General features: G+C 41.0%; 5 protein-coding genes across 5 annotated transcripts; 2 read left to right on the top strand and 3 right to left on the bottom strand.

Moving 5' to 3' along the window:
* Window positions 1–758: 758 nt before the first annotated feature.
* gdi1 (GDP dissociation inhibitor 1) lies at window positions 759–6999 on the bottom strand. Its single transcript, XM_035656124.1, has 11 exons — window positions 6692–6999; window positions 5664–5771; window positions 5347–5446; window positions 5042–5176; window positions 4734–4932; window positions 4375–4506; window positions 4151–4250; window positions 3879–4050; window positions 2674–2818; window positions 2476–2530; window positions 759–1800 (listed from the first exon to the last, which is right to left on the bottom strand). The coding sequence occupies exons 1-11, from the start codon at window positions 6734–6736 to the stop codon at window positions 1648–1650; spliced, it is 1344 nt and encodes a 447-aa protein (XP_035512017.1). The 5' UTR covers window positions 6737–6999; the 3' UTR covers window positions 759–1647.
* Window positions 7000–7858: 859 nt separating this feature from the next.
* On the top strand, window positions 7859–13410 carry atp6ap1b (ATPase H+ transporting accessory protein 1b). The gene is made up of 10 exons (XM_035656795.1): window positions 7859–8030; window positions 9103–9223; window positions 9673–9747; window positions 9834–10024; window positions 10105–10142; window positions 10231–10316; window positions 10498–10724; window positions 10833–10868; window positions 11958–12186; window positions 12335–13410. The coding sequence occupies exons 1-10, from the start codon at window positions 7918–7920 to the stop codon at window positions 12545–12547; spliced, it is 1329 nt and encodes a 442-aa protein (XP_035512688.1). The 5' UTR covers window positions 7859–7917; the 3' UTR covers window positions 12548–13410.
* A 102-nt stretch (window positions 13411–13512) lies between these two features.
* On the top strand, window positions 13513–17228 carry LOC118324447 (protein pitchfork-like). Its single transcript, XM_035656796.1, has 5 exons — window positions 13513–13814; window positions 14014–14112; window positions 15225–15358; window positions 15467–15584; window positions 16848–17228. The coding sequence occupies exons 1-5, from the start codon at window positions 13665–13667 to the stop codon at window positions 16911–16913; spliced, it is 567 nt and encodes a 188-aa protein (XP_035512689.1). The 5' UTR covers window positions 13513–13664; the 3' UTR covers window positions 16914–17228.
* taf8 (TAF8 RNA polymerase II, TATA box binding protein (TBP)-associated factor) lies at window positions 17032–22058 on the bottom strand. Its single transcript, XM_035656000.1, has 9 exons — window positions 22042–22058; window positions 21770–21863; window positions 21130–21289; window positions 19952–20050; window positions 19798–19860; window positions 19528–19652; window positions 19186–19333; window positions 18878–19020; window positions 17032–17523 (listed from the first exon to the last, which is right to left on the bottom strand). The coding sequence occupies exons 1-9, from the start codon at window positions 22056–22058 to the stop codon at window positions 17383–17385; spliced, it is 990 nt and encodes a 329-aa protein (XP_035511893.1). The 3' UTR covers window positions 17032–17382.
* A 1748-nt stretch (window positions 22059–23806) lies between these two features.
* Window positions 23807–24692, bottom strand: g0s2 (G0/G1 switch 2). Its single transcript, XM_035656699.1, has 2 exons — window positions 24583–24692; window positions 23807–24461 (listed from the first exon to the last, which is right to left on the bottom strand). Exons 1-2 carry the CDS (start codon window positions 24669–24671, stop codon window positions 24089–24091), a joined length of 462 nt encoding a protein of 153 aa, XP_035512592.1. The 5' UTR covers window positions 24672–24692; the 3' UTR covers window positions 23807–24088.
* Between the last annotated feature and the right edge of the window lie 2289 nt (window positions 24693–26981).

Below are 26981 nucleotides of genomic sequence, written 5' to 3'. Positions count from 1 at the left end.
TTTTGGCTGACCTGCCACAACAGTTAGTTAAAACAAAGCAGTCCATTTTTTGAAAGGGCCCAGACGTTTGAATAAGACCCCAAATTAAGGCTAAAACCAAATAAAAGCGTTTTGGTTCATTCTTGTGGGGCGGCACCTGTAAATGTGGCTTCATACCTTTCGCTATGCTACAAAGTCATTTAAAGTTATGGGAGTATCCAGCTTTTCCCTCTATTAACAACTATAATTTTTCCATAAGATTTAGTCCCTAGGGGAGTGACTTATCTAAATGACATACACAAGGGTTGAAACAACCAAGACACGATCTGGTGCTTTCACTATGAGCCGAAATTTCAGTCTTCGCCCTCTTCACTTAAAAGTGAAACCTTCCAAACGTCGAATCCAAAACATTCCCCACATACATTCTTCTACCCCATGGCACACCTCCTCGCATCCTAACAAGTACAATTTGCCATAATCCGTTTGTTTTCACCACCAAATCTTCCAGAATACTTCATAGAAAGCCTCGCTTAACACTTCAAACATCCTCTCCATGCCTCTTTCGCTCCTGACATTCCCTTTTTTTTAATGTTCAACTTGAAGACCACAGTTTCAACCTCAGCTCTGTAAACTTCATAACTTCAGCCAGTGAAATGTGCACCAAATATATAGAAATAAAACTCTTCAATAATTTAAAATGTTAGAAAGTAAACTATTCAAATTCAAAATTGACATCACACAACAGAGATAAACAAAGGAACAGTTTTTTTTGGGGGGNNGGGGGGGGGGGGGGTGTGACAGTTAATAGCCACTGGTTAGCTTGCCTGCTAGCACAGGGAACACAACAGCATTGCAAAGTGAGCACTATCAGTTGACAGAACAGCCCATTTATATGTAATTTTTCATCACATTTTTTTTGCCTGACCAACAGATTTTGCCAAAAGGAGCGGCGTCTTTTGAAGTAACACAGGTAAAAGACCAAGTAAGAGAAAAGTGAAAGCAGGGTTGACAGGAGCGATACGTGGGATGGTCCAGCCTTCATACAGCAGTGTCATTTGAGTCTATGTACAATACTACTGTGTGTAAAAGATGCATGCATGTCAACTGGAGGTGACCCTTCCAGAGGATTCTACACTAAGCCATTACAGATCTCTCATGTCAGAGCTCGCAGTCTGGATCTCTCAATGCCATCAATCCTCCCTCCACCCAACCTCTGATATGAGGAGAAAGACGTTACAGAAAGAATGAAATGCTTTGAAAATCGCCAACAACAAGTAATAAATTCACCTCTAATGATAATAGTTAAGACATGATTATACTGTAAATTCTACAATGGAATGAAAGACCATATCAACCCTGCTTTTCGGTGACAGAGAGAAGGCGTGTGAGTATTTTGAACAGTGTGTATGTGTGTGTTTGTGAGCATTTATGTGTTTTGAACATGTGTCAAGAGAGAGAGGGAAGTAAGGAAAAGGAGGCAAACGGCTGAGGGCAGGCAGAGCCCAGAAGCACACCCTCTCCGCCACGCTCACACCTCCCGCCCATTTGTTTTTAAAGGACTGCTCAGGCAGACCCCAGCCCTCTACCGCAGGCTCTGCCACCTCTTTTGCCCCTTTTCGCCCCGCCTCCTCCCCCAGCCCCGCCCTCTCTCGGAAGCCCCTCTACCGCTCACTGCTCATCCTCCCCAAACACATCGTTCTGTTTGCGCTTCATGTTCTCAAAGTCAAAGTCGCTCCCGGTCATACGTTTGTAGATGTCCTTGATGTCGTTACAAGTGGTCTCGAAGTGAGTGGTGGCATCGTAGGACCTTGAGGCAAAGACCTGGGGAAGATAGAATAACAGACTGAGAATCTGAGGCCAAGCTAGCAGCTCTGAGAGGCTGTACTCTAGTAACAGCATGCTAACAGGCTCACAGTGACAAGACCAAAGTACTGGGCAATTAAAAATTTTGACCAGATGATGGCGCTAGAGGAAAAGTCCTTAGAATTTATCCTCTAGGGATCTTCAATATCCGCAGCAGAAAGAAAAAGTGGAAACTTCGACGTGCTGGAGGTGCTAAAGGGAAAGTCATTATTCCTCTGTAAACCTTGCATATCTGTAACACATTTCACAGCAATGCATCCAATAATTGTCAGGATATTTCCCTCTGAACCACACTTGTCAACCTCACAGGGGCACTACAGGAGGCAGGGGATCACCAAAGTCATTAGTCTGGACGACATTGGATTGGCTAATTGATATTGCCACGTACGTAAAGTGATTCCACTGTTCTGGTTGCATAAAAAAAATTACTTTTTAAAACTTTTTATGCATATCCTGTATGCATAGGTGTATTTTTTAGAAATTTAGATCGTAAAAAAAGACAGTATCGTAATATATCACATTATATTAACTGTAACCCCTGTTTCACCAGATTCTTGCCAATACACAGCCCTAGCTAGCATACTGGCTATGAGCATCATTAAAATATAGTTTTTCTTAAGAAGTAGCTCTTACCTGGCTCTCAGTGCCGTCATCTGTGGGCTCATAAAGGTCACTAATAGCCACAAACCTGTCAAAGAAAACAAAAAAACAACTCCATTAACTAAACCTGGTTATGAATCCTATGTTTCCATCGTGTTATCATCGACTTTATTTGTATAGCGTGCTTGTTTGTGAAACCACAAATGCATGAAATCATGTTGAAATGCTGACTTTTGGTCGATGGGCTCCAGCAGCTCCAGGGCCGGCTCTATCTCAGCCTCGGGCTCGCTGGTTTCCACTGTGGTGCTGACGATGGCAATGTACTTCCCCTGGGCTGCCACATTGTGAGCATAGGAGATCATGCACACATAGATGTCTGGAGAATTGACAAAAGGGTTAAAAAAGAGGAGAAAGTCAAATCAGGGTTATCAAAAACATGCATTCACTGATTATTTGTCCACATTGGAGAAGTGGAAACAAGTTTTTAACACAGCACTAGGCAAACCGTTGCTTATTTAGACACCCAGCAGATAAGGAACAAAAGTAACATTGATTTAGTGTTTGTTTATAATAAGTAAGTAATAAGTCCAATATTCTGACTCTTTAGCTGTAAATGTACATTTGGTGCTGGGCAGGAAGCATACAGAAGGCTTTTAGAAGGTTTTCACTGAAAGCAGCCAGTTGTGTCTAAACGAAGGCGGATGAGAGCCGTGAAAGTGAACCAGAACAGTAAAGTTGTGGGTGGGAAAACCAAAACAAAGGACTGAAAGATAAAAAACCACTCCGCTGAATCCAGTGGGTTTGTTATTATGAGCCCGGTGCAAACTACAGGAAAGCCAGGGGGAGCTTGGCCCCCTAAAAACATGATTTGAGAAAATTGAGAAAAAATATTAACAATATGCTATTTTTACTCTGTATTTCTATTTTTCTAAATCTTCAGCATCACTGATTATCCATACAATTAGGCCATTATTGATGATTATATGATGTATGATTCATGCATGACAGTGATTCATCAAAAGCACCACCATCCATGCTATTCTTGCAATCACTATTGAAGTGTGGTGGTGCAATCATCCTTCAATCACTTTAACTCGGATCAGGAAAAAAACTAAACGTTCCTAGTAGGCATGTGATCCATCGTTAATATAAGAACATTGATTATCGCGGCTTTAAGAGTTAGGGCAAATGCTGGTGTCTCAATATTCAACATGGCTTTTTTAGTGTTTGAGGATAATGAGCTATTTTGCAAAGAAAAAACAGGGTAAAATTTACAAACATGTATCACTTGATCTGTTCTCTTAAGAGTAATCCTCAATATCTCCAGGGTTTAAAATAAAAATCATTACATTTAACAGTCTTATTGCTCAAATATATATGAACAAACTGCGCTCTAGCATTTAGCAGATTTGTTAAACAGTGACAATGATCCTCACCTGAGTTGCGGTTAACCTGATTCTGAGGAATGATGATCTGGCAGGAGTTGGAGTCATTGGTGTTTTTGATGGGGTGGCTGAGAATGCAGATCACACGGATCACCTGACCCGCCTTGCGGACGCGGTCAGGGATGTAGCTGGGGTCGCAGATGAGCTGCTTACAACGAGCCACCTGCCGCAGCAAGGAGACAGAAATGTACATGCAGCATTTTAAAAAACTACTACTTTCCTCAATTTGCATTATCACTGACAATAAATCAGCATGGCCGTACCTCGCCCTCAGACTTCACTCCAACCACGTGGCCACCTTCCATCACTATCTCATCCACTGGTTTGTTCAGCATGTAGGTGCCTCCATAGATTGCACTCAATCTAAAATGACATGTGAATAAGAACTGTTAAATCATGGAGGGGGTTTGTACTTCTGTATTTGTTATTAAAGAGCTGTAATTTATTAAGCAATAGAGCACAATGGGTATAAATTTATTAAAAACACCTGGCAAATCCCTGCGGCAGTTCTCCCAGACCGTACAGGGGGTAGAGGTAGGGGCTCTTCCCATACCGGGCCAGAGATTCACTGTACAGCTTGATGCGATTGACCGTCTCCAAACAGGGGACATCGAGATAGCTGGAGGAAAACAACAAAGGATGATAATAAATACAAAGAATACAAAGAAATAATGAATATTCAAGTCCAAAAAGTTAATCTTAGTCTACAGAAAAAGAAGTAACGTGTTTGACATCAGGCTGTTGCTTATATGAGGCTTTATTAAACCATCATTACATGTTAATCGTAAATAAATAAATCAATGCAGTTATCAAAGACTTGTTTGTTATCAGGCTGTTGTTTCTTACTCATCTGTCCTGTAGAGGGCCAGGGCGTGGCCAGTGAAGTCAATGACATCCTGGCCGAGGTCAAACTTCTTGTAAACATCCCTCATCGTTGTGGTTTTGGGGTCCACGCCCTCAAAGGTCTTGGGGTCGTTCTCATCGAAGTTGGCCACAAAGACTAAGAACTTCCGAAACCTTCGCTTCTCAAACATTCCCATCAGATCTGGAGATTCAAACAAAGGCTTTACGTTGCAGTTTCTTTCCCCACGATTACTAAACAATCTTAAATATCTTTGTTCATAGCTCTGATGAGACATATCGGAGCGGCTTACTTGAAGCTAGTGCCTCGGTCTCGGTCGACGGCACCTTGTAGATCTTTCCTCCCTTGTACACAAAGCTTCCCTCGACCACTTTAAAGTCCAGGTATCGTGTCACTTCTGTGTATAGCAGCATCTTCACAAGCTGACCTGCAATCACACATTTAAACAGGTTACATCTCATTAGTGTCAACAATCAAACCATATCAGTGTCACTAATTATGTTTATTATTCCCAAATTATCCTTATTATCTCTTCAGTCTACGATGAGTGTTATATATTCGTTCCTTTATGTACAATATGAGAGATGTGGGACAAACCGTTGGCCATGAGAAACTTGGGGATGAGGTCCACGTTCCAGTCCCTTCCTCTGCCCATTGACTCCGGCGGAGTATCTGGAAGATTGAAGCGCTTGTACAGCTGTGGAGAAGGACAGGAAGGAGAAGCATAAACTAGATCCTGTGAAGCTGAAATCTATGAAGCTGACAGAATCTGAAGCATTACAGAGGATACGGCAGTAAGCAAATGAAGACAATAAAAACAGCAGCTGGTGCACAATGGCACTGGGAGTAAAATGAGATGTACTGAGGGACATAAAATGTATTGATTGGTTTTATAGATCCCAGGAGCCCTTTACCTCCTCCAGAGGGGTGATGGAGGAGCTCTCCCCACCATAGTATGGGTTCCTGTCCATGTGCAGAACCTTTTTCCCATTCACAGACATGATCCCGGACAGGATGCATTCCTGCATTAAAACAAGATTTAATAATCCAAGATCAGCATTGATAACATTACATCCACTTGAAAATGAATAGACAGCACATAAGAGTGACTGAAGATGGAGGCATCTTAAAAGGAAATAGAGATTTAATGGAAGACATAAAGGGAAGTTGAGAGGTTTTGAAAGAAGGCTGCAGGGAGGACAGAAAGAAAGTAAGTGCGCATGCGCGACTAGATCGTTTCACCCATGTATCTACTGTAATAATAATAATAATAATGATAATAATAATGTTAATAATAACGATCACGGTTATTTTTAAGAACAATAACCGAATGACATTATTACATCATAAAATCTAAATTATCATAGCCATCCACCGACAAAAGGATATTTGATACCTTTTATAAAACTACCAAAATGTCGACTTTTACGCGTGCAGAAACCCAGATTAATATCGCATAAGGTGCATCGGACGATGTGTCTGCCGCATTGGGTGCGTTAAGTGAAGGGAAATTGCGGTGAGAGTAGCGGCAGTGAATGGCTCAGTCATTGAATAAACCCGTGCTCAGGCCTGCGCCAAGCTCAGGATGGAGGCCTGTCTGTGCACAGAGGACCATGACACACTGTGGGGTTACGCCTAAAAGATGCTACTGTGGAACACAACACTGGGCCGGCTGTGGGGCATATTTATTTAGATTTATTATTTATTTCAACTCCTGGAGCTTTTGTTTGCTTCCTGACACACACAAGCAGGTCGAGTGCCACATTTGGCGACATTAATAAAGCGCATCTCTTCAGACAATGTCCCTAATGTCACACAGGGATGCAGGAGGCGCTCACTTTCTGGGGAAGACAAGAGGACAGCAGGCCTGCAGTCTGGATACAATAACCGCTAAGAAGTTCGCTTTTTTTTGGTCCAAAAAAAACGAGGCTTGACTACTTACTGTGAGTCCGGTGCCCAAAACGATCACATCATATTCCTCATCCATGTTGTATCACCGCCTCTCCCGTCTCGCCCTCTTTTTGCCTCAAGAAATGAACGGTATTGAAGGAAATAATACCAGTGAGTCCACAGAAAACCACAGGGTGATGGGGGGAGGTTGGTTCCCGATCTCTGCCCAAGTGCTTTTAAAACGGCTCGTTCAAGAGTTTCAAAGTATTATGTATTAATCATTAGGCTTTAATGACCAGTGGAATATACTGTGCACACTGTCACCCGGCGAGGACGACCAAAGATGGCCCTGATCGCGGAGCACTCTAGAACAATCTTAGTGCGCGTCGGGAAATAGTGCGCACCCTCCTTCCTCTCTGTTTTCCCATCTTGCCACACAATGGCTTGAACAGCTCTGTGTGTAATGGGGGAAACCCCGCTCTGAGCTGGGCTTGATCGAGCGAACATACACGCCTTGAGCTTGTCTCTTTACAGTTTGACGTGGTGTTTAACGTGATTTTAAAAATATATATGTATTTCTTTCAGTGCAAGTCTGTGCGGTCTCTTATTTTCTTTTTCTATCCTTCATTTCCAGTTGTAGGCGCAGCATTGCGTGGAAGCGGTGGTATCCCTCCGCCGCCACAGCTGTGTGTGTGTGGATGGGAGTTGCTTTCACTTGACTTGTCCGCACGCAGGCCTTTAGCAAATAGAAAGAACTTCAAAACTTGACTTGTTTGTTTGAATGTTTATATTTAAAAAAAAGTGATTAAAAAAGCCAATTAAAATGACAGGAGTAGTCAAAAACCAAAACAATGAAGTGTACCGTCAGCACCATGGACAGTTGCAGGTGTACCTGTCCAGCTGCATTAAACACACCACATGCATGTTTTATGATCAGTGCAGTTTATTGTTACAGCACCAAACTGAAGCACAACCCAACCAGCCTCAAAGCCAGACAGGAGGCCTGGCAGCTGATGTTAGTCGCGTCCACACTGGGAGGAAAAAGCTCATTATTGTTGAGTTTTGTATGAAGATTATTTCGTATGATGTGTGGGGGTAAAGTGTGTGCAGCCTGCCGTGGTGTGTGTGTGTGTGTGTGTGTGCAGGCAGCAGCAGCTGTGGGGCAGGGCTGACACACTCAAACAGGCAGGAAGTGCTTTTTCTGCACATGACAGTCAGCTGGTGTGTGTCACGTGAGCGTCGAGCCAGAAGTTTGCGGAAAAACTGAACCCAAAAAAAATGGCAGCACGAAGCCGAGTGCGATTAATGGCTTTTATCGCCGTTTTATTCGCCTTTTTCGCTACGGGAAGCCGCGCCGCTCAAGTGCCAGTTCTGCTGTGGTCCAGTGAGAGGTAATGTTGAGTTTGAGTGGGTTTATTTTGGCGTGGGAGACGAACTTTCAGAGGCAACCTTTGGCCAGCTGTCTGCTAATGCTAACAGTTGGAGCTGGCTGTTTCCTACTTCTGTGCAGATGAGATTAACTTTAACTGTTAAAGCTCTAAAGTAAAAACAGCGTTTGTTTTGACTCGGTTTATTCGGTGTATAATTATCGAAGCCAAGTCTGATCTCAAAGCACTGTGAAATTCTGAGAGTCGTTGCTAGTTTCTCATAAATAATGGGTTTCTTGTTGCTTTCGAATATAACAGAAAGGAGATAATGGTGCAGTGAGTTGGTGTCTGCGATCACAGTTGATTATGTTGCTTTTTTCTAATGATCTTTATTGCTTTCAGACGGCCTGCATGTCCATGTCGTTTTGCCAAACATTGAATACAGTTGCACCTAAAGTAGTCAAGTTCCTCACACATTTACACTGCTGACTCTGAGTTTAACATTAGACAGACATTAGACAGGGACAGCAGGCCACACATACAGAGGGAACTGTAAAACCTGTGCTACTGTATGAGGTGGTTTGGACAGAGGTTGGACAATCTGTGGGCACACCGCATCTAGTGGAGAGTTTCACTGTGACAAAATGTTTTACCATGTTGAAATGTAGGTTAAGAAATAGCTGTAAACATGTGGCTTTTGTATTTTTTACACAACTGTACAAATTGCATACTATCAGTAAAACAAAGGGTTTGATGTACGGTATTCAGATGGCTGTAGAGGTCATTTTAACTCACCATTACTGTAAGTATGAATGGGAACTGGAATACAAAAACACAGTTTTAGTGTTTTTAGTTATATTGAGACGGTTTTCTTGATGTTTGACTGTCTTGGCTTAAACAGGAATTAATTTTTTCTGGATGCACTGGTTTAATTAACATATTTATCTTTAATACGTGAGTGAGTGACAGCATTTGTGCGAGGTATAAACTGATAAGTTTGTACTTAACGTTCCTGTAATTGCAAAAAAAATACGTTAAAGCACTTCAGAATTGTATTAGATATCACAATTTGTCTTTATCTTTCCTGCATGTGTAGTTTACCACCACTGGCCTCACCTGCGGCTGGTCACATCACGTCCAATGACCAGCTGACCGCCTACCTCCACTCTGCCTTGGGCTCCGGCCCCCACACTGTGCTGCTGTTTCTGCAGGACAAGGTCAGTCCCTGAGACATAAAAACTAAAGTCCTACTCTGCTGAAAACATGGCTACAGTCTGCCACTAAACAAATCCGAGCTTAGGGTTGTGTTGAGGAAAAGGACTCAGCTTGCAGTCTTCAGATTTTCACAGATTTCACAACATTTATTTGAAAGCTTGTCCTTGAATATGTAAGTGGTGTAAAACAAGGTAGTAATGAGTCATGTGTAGATGCACTGCAGTCCCATGTGACACAGTCTTCTCATTCTGGTGTGACAATGAGCTTTGGCATTACTTCTCCTTTCACAGGTCCTCTGTAACACACCATTTTAATCTGTTCTCGGTTGTGGCCGGGCCTTGTGATTAATGAGCCTAATTGATGTTTTCGTTGTATTAAGATGCAAATGTGTGTCAACTTCTCTGCTCATGTAGGTTAATTGTGATATTTTAATGTCCTTACTTGTGTTCAGTTAAGCAAAGATGACTTCACAGTCTTTGGTGGAGTGTTTGGAAACAAGCAGGATAGTGCCTTTCAAAACCTTGAGGTAGGTTTTTGAAACTTACACAGGAGTCCTAAATTAAGATGATTTTGTCAGACGAACAATGCTAATAATTCTTTCCTTCTCTTCAGGCCGCCCTGCAGTCTTCCTCATCAGTGACGCTTCCTGGATTAGAGTGGTCGGGCTCCTCTGCCGTCCCGGCTCTGCTACAAGAGAAGCTTGGTGTCTCGCCTCTGCTTGTAGATGCGGACACTCTGTCACATCTCAGCATCAACACATCTGTCAGCAATCTACTGCTCATCAATCTTCCATACTGTACAGAGTAAGACTTGTGTTGTGTCTTGTGAATAGAAGTATTCTATTTTTAACTGGGTGAAAATTAACATTTTTACTCTTTTGTAGCTTGCACAAGTCTTGCAAGGAAGTCCTACGTGACAATGGTATGTTTTTACTCTTAAGGAATTCAGCATTTTTGTTAAAGCATAGTTCTAATCATGTACTAATACAAGTGTATTTTGCTTTCCACAGATGAGATTATTGGGAAAGTTCTGAGTATCATGAAAGCCAAAAATGTCCCATACACTGCGATGTACACAGGACTGCAGCCGTCACGAGTAAGATATTCTAACTACTACACATAAAAGTTGCCATGTCACGTACAAAAATTATAGTATATATGTTTTGTAATGACTTCTATACTTACCCAACATCATACAACATAAAAAGACAAACACACATGTCATATGAAGACATGAAACATTACAATGTTAATTTTGATTATTTATCTCTATACAGGTGATTTCAGAGACATCTATGTCTAACCAGCCTGCGGGGCGGTCCTTGCTCCAAGCAGTTGTACCCGATGTCAAACCACCCATCATGTATAATGGAACCGGTGGCCCTTGCATAATGCTTTGGGCTCAGAATCTCAACGTCAGCCTCTCAAGGACTTCAGAGTGGATTGACCTTGCTGCACAAACACCTTCCCTGTCAGGATCCGTTTGTAATGCCACTAACTCACGGTGAGATGGCCAGCGAGTGGGCGTTTTTTTGTGCTTGTTGACAAGATAACTTTGTGTTATTTAAAGGAAATAAGTCATTTAAAATGTATTCTTCTTCTCTCACTTTAGGCTTGTCCTCAATTATGAATCAGGCTTTATACTAAGGTAAGGTGCTCACTTAAAGGAATAGTTAAGGAATTTGGGGAAATTTGCTTACTTTCTTTCTTATCAAGAGTTTAATAAGAAGATCAATACCTCTCTTATATCTATCCATTAAGTATGTTGCTACAACCAGAAGCCACTTAGCTCAGCTTAGCTAGCTTAGCTAAGTGTAAAAACCTTGTTTCTTGGCCAGGTGCAGTGACTTCTGCAGGCGTCTAGTGGAGACTCCAGGAAGTCACTGCACCTGGCCAAGAAGCAGTCCTACCCATAATCATTGACAGTATATATAACCCCTCATAAAACCACAAACTGTCATTTTTACACTTTGTTTATTGTACAGCTGGAGCGGCAGTGGCTCAGGCTGTAGATGTGATGTCTCTCCACTAATGCGTGTGTGCATAATGAAAAAGCACAGTCTGTGTAAAGGACATTTAGAGATTTCTGTCTAAAGACATTGCTGAAAACATTATAAAAGACTGTTTGTATGTAGTACTGAATTGTGCTAAAAAGTGCTTAATTTAATTAAAATTAAAAACAAACAAGATATAACATGAACTGAGATTCAGAGGTTATGATTTAGACATCTTTATCTTTATGATAAGATAAGCTAAGCTAATCAGCTCCTGAATGTAGCTCTGTATTCAAGGGACAGATATAAGAGAGTAGAGTTTAAAGCCCCAGAGAACTCGGCTTATGTTTAATATTTGTGAGTAAAGAATCATCTTCAGATATTGTTTTCTTAAATGTTTAACAGTCAAAAACGTAGCTAATCTGTTTCATCATATTTTCTTTCATCTTTAAACTTGAAAATTCTAAATATCTGTCTCAGGCCCTGCATAACTGTAGACCATATTCTTCAGCATAATTCACATTTAGACCTTATTTTTCTTCTCTAAATGTTCAGTCAGTTCAGTATAAATGTGTCTCACTTTACATTGTTTTTATGTTCAGTTTATTGAACAGTTATGCTATAAATGAATTAATAACAATAATAATAATGTGTCACAGTTCTAGCTATGAATTCTACTCTTTTCACATTGACGTCTTATCTTTGAGATACTCAGAAACAAAAACTCTTCTGTTGATCTGCAGTTTTTTCATGAGCCAACGGTTCTATCCTGTGTCTGCACGGAACTGGTCCACCCTGGACTCCGTTCAGCTGCAGTCTAGCAGTCTAACTGAATCTTTCATTGGGAGCCGGAGCATTTACGCCCCTGCAGAGTACTCCTTCCACTGCCAGTCCGTCAGCAGCTTCCAAGACACTCTGCTAGTGCCAAACAACACCACCTCGCAGTGGAGGCTCAATTTTGTCGACTTCCAGGTACAACTGTAGTTCTGCATTCACACCCTGCCATTCAATACTCCTGCAGCAGCGCGAGTACTTGTTAAAATTGAGAGTGTTTTCTAATAATCAGGTGTCAGTTTAGTCTCTCTGTTGTTCATTGAGTTTTATGCATTTTACTATCCAGATTCAGGGCTTCGGTTTGGCCAACGGAACAGATTTTTCCAACGCCAGCGACTGTGCAGGCTTCTTCACCCCGGGGATTTGGATGGGGCTGCTGACCTCACTGCTTATGCTGTACATCTTTGTGTACGGTCTGCACATGATCATGCGGCTAAACACCATGGATCGATTCGACGACCCCAAAGGTCCGTCGATTTCAGTGCCTCAGTCGGATTGAAGCACTCCAAAACGCACACATTCCTCAGTCCTTCAGTGCCTCCTAGTAGATTGTGTCTCCCCCGTCCCCCCCCTTATCATGTAGCTTTTGTACGTTTGGGCCTTTTTTCTTTGAAGTTATTTGTCCGGCAGATTGACCCTCTCTCTGATATCCTCTCCTGTAGTTTTCTCTCTGGAGTCCTTCCACAGCTGTCTTTGGGATACTGGTCCCTTCCAAGGCTCATTTCATTTCATCTCTCCACAGCTACAAGTGCCAAAATGGATGCACCTTTTATATGAGCTGAGTGCATGTGCTAAAAAGACGTTTTGGTGCCACTGTTGGCCAGACACAGTGGATATTTTCCCTTTAATAATTTGCAATCCTTTCTTTAACCAGAGAATGCCTTCTGTGCCAACATGAATGTGATTGCTGGATGCTGTAGGACCGTTTCAGACCTCAGTTCTTACTTTTTTCGTTTGTTTTTCCAACTGTAATTTAAAGACTACTGGTTATGAAAGAAGTGCCTGTATATAGAGACTAGATTGCTTTGTGACTGTATTCTGAAATGGTTTGGAACTGTCTAACAAAAGTATTGCTTATACTTTACGTTGGACTTAGTTCTGTTCTCGCTCGTCACAGACAAATCCCACACACAAGTGCCATTCAATGTGTAAAAAAAAAGAAATGTATCTGACAAGTAATTTATTTATATGAAAACAGTCTCCTCTACTAAACATACCTTTAAAAGTTTACCTCTTGCTTCAGGTTCATCAACAAATTTAAATGTCAGTGCCTCAGATCTGCTTTGGTCAGACTTATTGATGTGCAATCACCATGACATGTACATTGCCTTTTAATTGAAAATAAAGTGATCTATAAATTTGTGATTGATCTGTTTGTTGTTGTTTGTGTGTGTGTGTGTGTGACTGCAATGGAAAGTGTAATCTTTCACACGTGACAAGGACTTGCCCAGCGATTTGCATAATTTATATAGCCAAGTCGGTTGCCATGGTTACGGCAAGTCAAAACACCACCACGTCATGGCCGGTCGAGGCGAACCTGCGTGTGTGCGCACAGCGTAACTCTTCTTTTCTCTTCACTTTCCGTCGCCGGCGTGGCCCAGCAAGTTGTTTCCGAGATGTCAGCGGCTCCCGTTCAGAGAGTAATATTTGGCAGCACTCAGGAGAGGAGAATGTTTCCTCTCTATTACGCACCAGACCGGCTGGGAAACAAAATGTCAAGAGAGGAGGCGCCACATCTCGGCCCTGGCTGCTATGACAACCAAGAGGTTTGTCTCTTTAATATCTGCTCAAGGTTGGGGTGTGTGTGTGTGTGTGTGTGTGTGTGTTGCACATCTGTTGTTGCACAATAAATGTCCTCGTTTAATCTGTGATGCAGAGTTCAACGTGTTGCATCACCGTGCTGTTCTGCTTGTTTTGCTTTATTGTATGACAGGAGGCCTAAATCTTGACATTTTGCTTTCCCAGTTTGGCTCCATACAAACTGAGTGTCACAGGAAACCAGAGAGTAAGAAAGGATATGGTCTCTCTGCGAGGACTGCAGCACGGTTCCCCCCCTGTGGCAAGGTACATGAGACCAAAGGAGCTACCTGCCCCATCCACTCTAACACTGAGAGCATGTTTACTCAGTGTTGGGCAGTAACTCATTACTAGTAACATTACTTTCCCCAGTAACTAGTAGTGTAAGTGTAAGTATATATTACACTTAACACCTCCCCCCCAAACCATATTAGTTACATTACTTTTAATGTCTCCCCCATACTAATTTAAAATCCAGTCACATCCTATGAATTTTTTTTTTTTTTTTGTGGAGGAAACTAACTTGGAAGATGGATGAAGATGGCTGGAAATACTCACATTACTTTGATTTTAGCAAACAAAACTGGATTTTTGGGGAGAAGGGACACAATTATAGCAGAAAAGTAATATGACTAGTACTGTAACTAATTACTGTTGGCAGTAAATAAGTAAAGTCATGATATTACGTTTGAAGAGTTATACATTGAATTTTTTGAGTAACTAGGCCCAGACACTGCAATTAATGTTAGTTTAAAGAGGCACTCTACTGATTTTATATGAACTGTGGTCCTGAAAAGAGGCTTTCAAAAGCTTTTTTTATCCCAGATTGGGTTTAAAACGAAAACCTTTTCACAGAAAGCGTATGCATAACAACGGTTTGGTTAGGTGAGGTTTGGAAGAAGTGACCATTTCCCAGACCTCCATTCAAGACCTTAAGTAAAAGTACCTATTATCGGCAAAATGTGCTTAAAAGTATCAAAAGTTAAAGTTCTGATTCAGTAAAACGTTTCCTGTCAGTGTTTTACTCTGTAGGATTAATATTAGTATGCTGTGTTTACTGCTGTAGATCTTTAAGGTTGGGCAAATTTGAACTACATTAAAATACAAAATTATACTGTTGGGTAGTCTAATCTACAGAAATGCATCAAATATAAGCTCATCATGTTTGTGGCGTCACAGTCCTGTGAGAAAATCGACTTTTCCTGATCTTGTGTCCAGCTTCTGTTACATTTTCCAGCTAATCCAATAGTTTATTTATTTTAAGAAGTAGAATTTTCTCAATACATAAAGTCAAATTCAAAATCACCAAATCCGGATACATGTTTTTCGCTGGTGAGTCCTCCAGCTAAATTACTTATTTTTTTACAATTCATCACCAGAAGGCGACCCCTTCCCCTCAGCAATACCAGCAGGATCAAAGCCAGTCCAGAGTTCCCCCTCCCAGCAAAACACCATTCAACTCTATCCAACCGAGGCTCCAAAGCACGTCCTGTACAGCCGAGCACAGTCCAGGGTGAGACAGCGACACGTCAGACACACACACACACACACACACCACACACACACACAACAAATGTAACAGTGCTGAACTGAGCTGACAGATGTTCATTTTGTGTTACAGCCCTGGGACCTACACTCTTGACGCAGTGACAAACAGGAAAGTGAGCTGGCCGATGTGCTTTGGGAACCCAGACTGGTCCAAACTGCCTCAGCTGCAGAAGAAGTCACTCAGGGTGAAGGTGGGTGAAGCAAGTCCTGTTCTGTGATTGGAGGCTGCAGTGTGTAACATTTAGGAGGCAGAAATGGATATAATATTTCATAGCTATGTTTTCATTAGTGGTTAATCACCTGAATATAATAATTGTTGTGTTTTTGTTACCTTAGAATCAGCTGTTTTTATCTACAGAGGGAGGGGGGTCCTCTATGGAGTCTGCTATGTTGAACCAATATATTTTTACAGTAGTCCAGGACAGACACACCAAACACTAGCTCAGGATAGAGTTTTGCAGCTCCTACGCAGGAGCAAATATTCAGTTAGTTACAATCTGAAATTTCACCACTATTTCCTCCACACAGGTCATTTAAGAAACCAAGATTGAATCAGTTTATGTTTCACTTCTGATCAGAAAAACACTTTGGATACCAACATTAAGCTACCTTCTGATCAAGTCATGGAACCAGTATTTTTGCTCCAGTTTGTTTTACATTTTGGAGTAAAAACCTTAAAGAACCGATGTTTAGCTGTGATATTGCAGATTAGAACAAACTGAAACCCCTTGACTCAACCAAGTGCAAAGGAGAAACTATGGTGGATATGAAGGCTAGAGCCAGTGTTTGGTTTGTCTCTTGTGGGCTACTGTAGAAACATGGCGGACTCTGTGGAAGAAGACCCACTCCCTCTGTAGAGAACGGCTTATCTAAGACAATGAAAACATACCTATGAATATTACATTCAATTTCTGCCAATACATCCTTGGCAGCGCTGTACACTCGACTTTTTATAGGAATAGTCAACATTTTAGGAAATACGCTTATTTACCAAGATCTAGATGAGGAGATTGACACCACTGTCATATCTGTCTGTTAAATATGAAGCTGCAGCCAGTTAGCTCACTAATTAAAACATATCTTGTTTAATCCTTACAAAATCTGAAGTGAAATAGCACTGGTGTGGTTTTACGGGAGATTACATGATGTTTTCAGTCTCATCCCATTTGAGAGTTTCTGGTATATATTTTTTTTAACTTTTGACAAAAGTATAAAAAAAAGTTTTAGATCTGGCTGTCTAGAGATATAAGAGCCATCTCTATAGAGTAAGTAAGTGCATCTTCTACTGAAGAGTTTGATGTGCAGATAAAAGAAAAGATGTTTTGAGAGTCGTTACAGTGCTGAATCATCCTGAATCCTGTATTTAAAAAAAGTTTCTCATAAGAATTCAGTTTGGTGGGATACATTGTTATATGGACCAACAGCTAATGCTCTTTTGTTTTTGTTTTCTTCAGCTGAACAGTGAGAAGGAGTTCCTGAAGCACAGGAGCAGAGTGGCCTACCTGAGTTTGTATTATTAACTCTAAAACTGATGGATGAAAACCACTCATGACACTGATATCAGATGGTGTATTATATTTTCCTTTTTACAATCAACACATTTTACTGGACTGAAACTGTCAACAAAAGTTCTCTCAGTTTAAAAAAGAAAAAAAGAAACTTATATTTCTTTATTCACAAAATGACAGGATTCCTGTGTGGTTTGCATGTTAAACGATGACATTACAAAGTGACATTACACAAATTTTAAAGAAAATGAGTGCTTGCTGAAAAAGGGGACACACAACAAAAACAGTTATCTTCAATAGAAGTCAGTGTACAAAAAAAAAAAAAAACCAACAGCAGTACGGTCAGCCGTTGGTCCCGGCTCACACCGCAGGTTTCAACTCCGGACTGCTTCTCTCTCCGTCGAGGGAATCACTGACTGGACTGCTGAAGGCGCCAACCATTGTGGCAAATGTGAGTCTGTTGGTTCAGGTGGGTCCCAACTCATTTCTTCCTCCTCACTTTGGGTTTCTTGACCGGCCGAAGGTACGGGTTGTCGATCACGTTGTCCTCGCTGGCCTTTGTGGAAGGAACGCCGCCGCTGGGAGGAAGCATGGAGTTCTCTTTGTCAGCTCCTGGATCATCCTGAATGAGAAGATGGAAGTGAGCAGTCATTGTAGTACACTCTACCGTACTCGTGCATCACATTTAAAGGAATAGTTTGACATTTTGGGGAAAAGCTTTTTTTTGCATTCTTGCCAAGAAGATTGATACGATTCCCATCTGTATGTTTAGTATAGAGCTCGAGCCAGCAGGCAATTAGCATGGCTTAGCATAAAAAGTGGAAACAGTGAGCTCTGTCCAAAGTGAAAAATCTGCCTGACAGCACTTGTAAAGCTCACTCACTAAAACATCATATGCTCAGAGTTTCAGTACAGAAATGCTTTCCACTGCTCCTGACAAATACTAACATGTAACTTCTGATAAAACCGTAACTTGTTACTTTTACATTCATGTTTTTGTACAGATTTAACACGAGACATATGTTAATTATCTAGCTTCCGAGGTGCAGATAACCTTATTTTATTTACTTTGGACAGAGCCTGGCCAGCTGTTTCCTCTCTCTATGCTAAGCTGAGCTAAAATCTCCTGTAAAGTAGTATCCCAATGAAGTGGGATTAATCTTTTCAGCTAACCCTTGCTTTAAATTCAGCCTCTGACCTTGTGCACTCTGAAATGAACTCTGAAATAGTTTCTGTAAAGGTAAATTGGATTCCTTATACTCAGACAAGTCAGTCAGTGTCAAACCTTCCCCATTCTCTTTAATGCAGAGCCTCGAGAAGCACTACTTCATTTAGATTTGGAAGAGTTCATGTAGAATATACAAAAGCTCTATTATGAATATCTACAGTAGGGTTGAGTGCCAGGAATTGGGAATGCAGGATTTTCTGGGAATTTTCCTGCCCCCTGTTGCGGAAGATTACCCACAGGCACATGGGATTTTTTTAACATTTATGCATCTGTGTACATCCGTGTCTTCCTCTACTGAAGATAATCACATGTACTGGAACAAAGAGGCCTTCTCCAGACCTCATTGATGCTACAAACTGTCCTAGCTTAAATACTAAATTCCAACCTTGAAATGTTGTTATTACGGTAATAAAACTGGATCAGCCTTTCAGCTGCAGTGGCTTCTGCTAATCTGTGGGGATATTTGTCTCAGCCACTCACGGCCAGTAATAACCTCGGGTCAGCACTAAGATGGTCATACACTCCTCTATAACCTCACATGAATAAAACTGCAGAGAATATGTTCAAAACAAAAGACAGCAGTGTGCTTTTTTGTGTCTTTTTTTTCTGTAAACACATAATGTATGTAAAAGAATTACATCAGAAAATGTGAAGATTTGACAATTAAATGATGGCAAGAAAATGATATTTCCAGTAAGTAATAACATTAAAATCCGGGAACTCAGAGAGAGCAATAGTGAAGACTCACATTGATGATGTTTCCTGCTGTGTTCTCACTGTCTGTCTGGTCGTCCTGCTCAGAGGAGTCTGTCTCCTCCAGAGTCTGTAACTCCAGCTCTGACGGCAGGAGGGCGCTCAGATATGGGATGGTGCTTGGTTGTGCTGCGATCACTAACAACACAGTCACAGGGATTAGAATGTGTGCAAATACAACATGCTGTCAGTACAGACACGCAGGTATAAATGGACACAAAAAACAAAGACACACTTGAACGTGTGAGAGACATATTACAACTGATGTTTTGAAATACAGGTCTGCTTTGTGGATTTACTCACATGGGAAGGCGGTGATGTCGTCTTTGAAGAGGCTCTGAGTTTCTCCGGTCTTGGCCATGAAGCGTGTGAGCGCTCGCTCCACGTCTCTCCTCTGACTCGCTGCCTTCTCTCTCACCACTTGGTAGTCCGACACAGGCTCTCTGAACGTCTGCGAGCAGAAAGGAAAACACACGTCACTTTATCTGTTCCACCAAGGCCTTGCTAGTTGATTCCAGCGGGGAAACTAAAAAGATTCCACATGATACATAATGGATTGTATTTTATCATCATGTGACAAGTAAATGACATTATTTCGGGGTTTGTTTAAGGATCTCGATAACAACCCCAAAAAAACGGACTCACGGGTGTTTTGATGTACGTGTGAGGGTCAGGGAACTCTGGGAAGTGGCTGGGGATGTGAGCCGGATGTGTGCGTTTCTGTCCGGCTGACAGTGCTTTGGGGGTCACAGGCGCATTCGTCACTGGAGCTGAATGTCAGAAAATACAAACAGAAATAAAATTAAGTTCACAGCTACGTCAAGAAGGCAACGTTTCATTTGATCTTATTATTATTGTTATTATAAGTGAGATTATTAACATTACTAATCAGTGGACGGCAGAGTGCACACTTACGAGCAGTTATAACCATCCTCTGTGATCTCTTGGCGTAAACAGGCAGGGTGTCGGTATTGAAACCTGCAGTGACACAAACACAGTGAATAATATCCTCTTTATTACCTTGTGTTAGACATATATAACTCATGTGTTGGCTTCCTCCGGTACTTACCCATTTCAATGAGTGTGACCACTGTATCTGACAGGGTCGGAACACTTCTGGCTGTGTGTTCACAATAAGCTTTAGCACACCGACCTATTTCACTTATATCTGAAAGAGACAAAATGTGGTTTAGAAAAGCTTCTGCTTATGAACTGAATAATGGCTGATATTATAAATAAAAGAGGAATTTTTATTTCTGTTTGCAGGAAGAATCAACAAATGCAACTTTTTTTTTTGTATCAACACACATTAAAATAATACAAGGACGCCAATCCTACTTCTTTCCCCAGTACCAATTCCCGGTACCAGTGCTCTCTTTATAGCACCATGTGTGGCTCTGTGTCTCAACAAGAGACAAAATACAGAAGTGCAGAAAATGTATGGTTGCTAAAACTATACTGAATCAGCTGAATCAACAACCGTGAATACACAGTCAAATTTCACAGTAAAAGCCTACCACTGCTTTCACATTAAAAGGCAATATTGACAAAAGCACAATGCAGGTATCCGCTGTAACTTAACACTTGAAGATTTGGTCACTCACAGTGACTAAGCTATATTTAATATGGATCCGTCACGTCTGACCAGTACTCAGTATTGGGGCTCACACTGATCCAACAAGGCTCAGGGCATCCAGATACAACTCAATAGCAGCAACAATAACGATGGTCGGACTACATTTAAAAGCAAAAGTTCAACAGAGAATCTTCATCCATCTGCCGACATGATGCTAAACACCTGCAACACATCAACAGAATGAAGACCGCAAGATTTAAATTACTCTTTTGATCCACAATCCTCTAAATGTTGGCATACAGAAAGACATGTTCTAACTTTGAGAACTCTCTCAGAGTGAGCTTCAATGCAAAGTCCAACAAAATTAAAAACCCATCCTATGACTCCTCCAGCGCTTCACCTATGCATTTGTGTATTAAGCCAAATGTTTTCAGCTATCTTGCCTTCATCAGGGTTGAGTCTGAAGCTGCCTCCTGTTTCCATACAATTATTTAAACAGTACATTACCATAAATACTACTTAGACGTGATCATCATCTTTTAAAAATACATTAAACGCCATCCTGATGAAGGCAGGTTGGTCGAAAGCAAAGTACCCTAAAAAAGGAAGAGGGAAATGAACATGGGCACGTCCTCGGTGGATGGAGGCTCTCCTTTAGGCTTCATACGTACAGCTCTGCATCATCTCAGTGAGCGTCTCCACCGCTGCCTTCTCAGCGCTCTCGAAGCCACACTCTGTCAGCAGGGCACTGACCACCACCTGCAGGGTGCGTCGACGGGCCAGGTGGTAGTTCTCTGCAGGGCTGGACGCTGCTTTCCCACCACTTCCACGCTGAAAAGTCACAGATAGAACAACAGATGGGAGTGGGTGAGAGAAGATTCATCAGGGGGAACATGTCAGGAACTGGCTCAATAAAGCGTGAAAGGATAAAACAAGCACGATACAGGCCAAATTAATTCAACATATAAAAACAGCAGCTAATACAGTATCATCAGTTTCTGCTATAACAGGCTTGTAGGATAACAAATACAAATCATTGCTTAAAGCATCATTTTTAAAGAAAGGCCTTTTGTGATTTCATTCTCATATTTTAACTTATTGTATCTTATTTATTTTGTCAAACTCTGTAACCTTTGTTTAAATACATACTATACAAATAAAGTTATTATTAAGACAAAAAAAAATATATAATACACATTACATGTTATTCACATTATTATAGCAAGTCGAGCTGCTTATACAGTCTGTACTATAAATACACACACACACACACACACTAACATTAACTCATAACATAAACAGCGAGCTAACCTTATAGTCTGAGCCGAAGTACAGCAGGTTTATACTGGATTTAAGAGTAGGTTTGAAGTTATAAATCCTCGTTGAGACTTTCGGGTTGAGATTCCTTTAATATATATATATATTATAAATAACGTCTATATATGGTTGAGAGGCATCCATGCACAGGGCGTGGTTCTTCCTACAGACTGCTACTTAAACGCGGCGCCTACCAACCCGAGCACAAGAAGCTTGACCTCTTTATCCCTTCCCTCGTTCAATGTTTGGGAGCCTCCCGACGCCACCGCGGGATCCCCGCCATCGTTCGGATTTAAGCTTCATTTAACTCTTAAGTCGGTACTCACTTCTCTCTCTTTCTCCTCTTTTCCATTTGTCAGTACGATGCGCTTGGCGCGGTTAGTTAAACATGGTGCGTATTTTAGTCGTCTACTTCCCACACTCGGACGGGATGTTGAAATTAATACCCGCGCTGTATTTACTTTGCCCTCTAGTGGTTGCAGTGTTAATCTACATCGGCTTCATTTTCAACGTTCACATGATAGATAGATAGATAGATAGGGATAGATAGATGATAGACTAGATAGATAGATAGATAGATAAGATAGATAGATACTTTATTTATCCCGGGGGAAATTCAAGCTCACTAGCATGCAAAAATACAAAACGTTACATTTAAACATAACATTAAATTAAAATTAAAAAACCTTAACCTTAAGAATAGAATTAAAAATAAAATAAAGTATTATAATAAAATATAAAATATAAAAGATTATAATATAGATATATAAAATAACAGCTAGCTACCAGTTAAACGGTCCAAACAGAAAAACAGTGCAAATGGAGTGTAGGTGCAAATGAAGTAAAACAGTGCAAATGGATTGTGCAGTCAGAGGTAGAAATTGGTCCATTGTCTACTATCTATTGTCCCTCCCTGCCTTTTACTTGAGAGCTGTTGTACAGTCTGATGGGGACGAAAGAGTTTGTTCAGTTGTTGGGTGGAGCTGGACTGGGACAGCCAGTCTCCACTGAACACACTCTCTGCTGGTGATGTTGTTGGGTGTTGGTGGTGGGTGTTTGTCCAGTATGGACAGCAGTTTGTCCAGGCCTTCTTATGCTTTGTCACTATGTGCTCTGTGCCCAACCACTGAGCCAGCTCTCCTCAACCCAGTCTGTCAGTCGTACCGTGTGTTCTTCTTGCTGCTTCCCTCTGCAAACACTTGTTTAAAATGTTGTGACGCTGGCCACCACAGGACTGGTAGGGGAGATGCTCAGTGGTGTAGTGGTTCCTGTTAGAAGTGGGGGTATACTTATTTAAGCCCCAAATGTTTATCTATTTTATATATTTATATAATTATATTTCTCCTGTGTAATTAAAACTGTAACTATGGTAAGAATATCTTGCATTATTTTTTCCCCCTTCACCCAAAACTTCTGGCGTTCATTGCACAGTCACTTAACTTCTGCTGCTTGACTTCTGTGAGTATCATTATGAGATTAACTACTAATTAGAGTTAGATTAGACATAATACTGGCCCACAGACTATGGGGTGAGACAACTACATAATTATGCATTTTGAGTGAAATATTATTCCTTATTCCTTATTCCATTTACTCGTGAAAATCTAAGTCATGCCTTCACCAAAAAAAACCTCCCAGAAAACTACTGAATGATGTGCATCCGAGGGGATTTAGAAGTGGGTATACCCAATGCCAACAAAAATAAGTATCACATATACCCTCCACTAAAACAAGGTAGATGCTGATATAGGATACACCATACAATGAGAGGAAAAGCAATAAATGGATATCTGAATGTGTGGATGCCTTTCCTCTTATTAGTAACGTATATGAGATGAAGTGGCGACATTAGTGTACTAAGTATGAATTTATCACACAAAAGTTAAATGTAGCTTAGTTAAATGGCCCCTAACACATAATATTATCTTAATTTACAGATTAATGTCATTATAAATGCATCTATTTGAGTAATGTCTTCTTGCAAAATGTACAAATGCTGCTGTATTACTGTAAAATCATGACCTGAATCAGTTTCCAGCTGAAAAAAATAGCTTTATTATAGTGCAAAATAAGTCAAATCACACGCATTCCTTTTTTTCCTAACACATTCATCAAGTCACATCCACAAGTATCTGCTGCCCAGCAGCCAGACATTACTGTACCCTGCAGTGTATCTACGCATCTCATTTTTTGCCATCTGAAATAAAAGACTTAGCACAAAGTGACCACTTCAACATGGTGATTTAATGTACCACCATTATCATCAACATTGTGAGTGTCGTGTCCATTTACATCAGGAGGGGAATGGTTTCTTTAAGAAGCATATAAGCGGTTGGTTGAGCTTCTCCTCTCAGCGGTCACCACATGTTTGCCCTTGGTCTCGATCACTACCGTCTCCAGCACGTCCACAACTTCAGGACGAACCGAGGTAGTGTGTGACTTTAAGGCCTGCTTCTTCTCCTTCTTCTTCTCCGTGATCTGCTCTGCTGGTGTGTCCTCAACGGTCTCCTGCTCCACAAATGGCAGGAGAACTGTTTCCACCAGTCCACCAACCACTCCAAGCATCGCCAGAGTGGAGCCGAGCATGTAGATCTTCAGCATGCTCCGGCTGGGCCTCTGGTTTAGCATCTCCTTAGCGAATGGGATGATTTCGCCAATGGTTTCCATCGTGTGTTTTTTGATTAGTCTGTAAAAGGAAAAAGAGAAATCATACACAGAATTTTTTTGTTAGAGAAAATTGTCCAAGCAGATAAACTGGAATCAGTCTTTCTACTATACACATAACATGCTGATGGGCAAATACTCACTTTGAAGAACACCCCAAACTCTGACTTCTTCTCAGTGTTCGGCCCAGTGAGGCATTCGCAGGCAGAGAGATGAGAGCAGATCCTGCCATTTAAACACAAGTGGAGCCTGGTCAACTCCCACAGTGGTGATAACATGCATATTCATGAGGCTAGTTGCTCTTTGGAGATTAGGGCCTGTTTGGGTAAAAGGGCATGGGTTTATGGGACAAGAAGTGAAGCAAATATTCCCTGGAGGTGAAACTGTGCATGTGACATCACATGAGGTCTGTATGTGTTGTGCAGCAGAAGCACTGTAATGCTTTAGCGTGTTTACTTATGTGTTATTGTTATTTATCTAGCTCAAAACAACCTCCAACCATGCAGCGATCCTGAGAGCAGAGTGAGGATAAATTAGGTCATTCCAATACTACACATATGTTACTGAACACTGAACAACATGAGTGGTTGGTTCATGTTGCGTGGCTTGTTACCATAAACATTGATCCTCATCAGGAGAGCTTGAATAGTGTCCAATCACAGTACATGAAACTGTGGAAAGCCCCTTATCGAACACCAAGAGATAAGGTTCAGTAGAAGAAAAGGTTCTCCTTAATCATGCAGTCCTGAGCTGCTCTGGCTCATGTCAACTGTCTGACTGCGGACCTGACAATGAAGCAGTGAGAGATTGCAGGGGTTAATGTGTTTGTGTGTGTGTGTGTGTGTCTGTGCCCTTTGACCTCGTCCACTCACTGCGGGAGAGGAGGGAGTCAGTTGTGAAATGTGTCTGAACTTTTCACAGAGAGACATGTGTCGTCAGTGACAATGACATCTGGCCAACGTCACGAGACGCCTGCATGTTGGTTCAACATCTGCACGCCAGATGAGGGACACCATAACATAATAATCCACCCAGCATGTGATATTTAGTGGTGTGGCCATGTCAGTTGGTCTGTTGGTTGAGTTTTTCCCATCAGCCTCAGCTGTACTTTGTGTTTGGTGCTAATGAGCAAATTAACAAGGTAAACACAGTAAGCCTTATACCTGCTAACATCCACATATTAGCATTAATGTTAGCAGGTACAAGGCTAATATTAACATCACACACATACGCATGTTTTTTCTTATAAATGTCACGCAATATATGCAAAAAAGTAGAAAAAAAAGAGCATGTACACACTTAAAATCTAAAAAACCTACCACACAATGTATGGTGCAATTACTGAGCAAACGTTTGAACTTTTGCTCAGCCGTAATGAAATGTGACTAAATTCGAGAACAAACTTTCACCCCATAGTCAGTTTTGGAGCGCGGAGTTTCCACAAACGTTGCTGGTATCACTGTAATTACACGTCAATAATGTTGCTCTTTGAGCAACTCAGTTTGGATTATGGACATTATGTTTACCACTGCTGGGAAAAGGTTGAGACTGTTTGGAGACCTTTGCCCCATATTTCTGGCTTCTTCTGCTTGAATGGACAGTCTGTCTCAATACTGCACTTCACCAAGTCAATCGTGTTGTGATTGTTGGGGGGGGTGAGGAGGGTTTATGGTGTGTGTAGATGTGAGAACTCTTTCAACAGAAGGTAAGTATACACTGGGTTTCTATGTAGTGCTTAAAGAAAAAGAAGAGGAAAATAAATGATACACATGATGATTTTTGGCGATTGCTGACATTTATCTGTAATTTCTTTAATTTCTTTTCAGCTTAGCAAAGGCTGGTTTACAAACCCAGGGCTTACAGTAAAATGCTATATGGTTAAGGCAGCATACATTTCAAAACTTTGGTGAGGATTCCCAGCTTCTGATCCAGAGTATATGTTAAACTTCCAGTTTCATATCTGCTGGTTTACTGTAATTTATTCTGGTTGCAACCTGTCGCTCTAAAGACACCACTCCTGGTAGGATTACCTTTCTGGTGTGTCATCTAATCTAGTGTGGAAGTACAGCCTGGTAATTGGTTTGGAGGTTGGTTTTAATTGGGGATACCAGGTCAGGTCACAGGATCAGGTACAAGGAGTTATTTTAATATTTGTTTTGTTTTAATTTCTTTGTTAAATTAGCAAAAATAACTGATAAATGTAACTGCAGAAGAAACAAAAAACAAGAAATAAAAAAAATTATTATAATGAGTAGATGGATTAATAATCATTTTAAGTTGCATTATGACTCAACATAACATTTGTTTCAGTTTCACATTTCATTGGCCTAAGATGACATTATTCATAACCAGTGGGTGCCATGTTTTTTACTTTAATTTCAGTTTATACTGTATGTTTTTTCCCCCATTTCACATACTTCTTTTAATCATCTTGTCCATTCTCCTCACTTAGCCAAATGTGCAATTATACTGTACTTTTTTATGTTAAGTAAAAAAAAGAATACTGAACAATTATGAACATCTACAGTATTCAGGGATTACT

Source organism: Morone saxatilis, unplaced genomic scaffold (assembly GCF_004916995.1).
Source record: "Morone saxatilis isolate NCDOM2014 unplaced genomic scaffold, NCSU_SB_2.0 Contig15, whole genome shotgun sequence".
Taxonomy (NCBI): domain Eukaryota; kingdom Metazoa; phylum Chordata; class Actinopteri; family Moronidae; genus Morone; species Morone saxatilis.
This window is presented reverse-complemented; position numbering and strand designations above follow the sequence as displayed.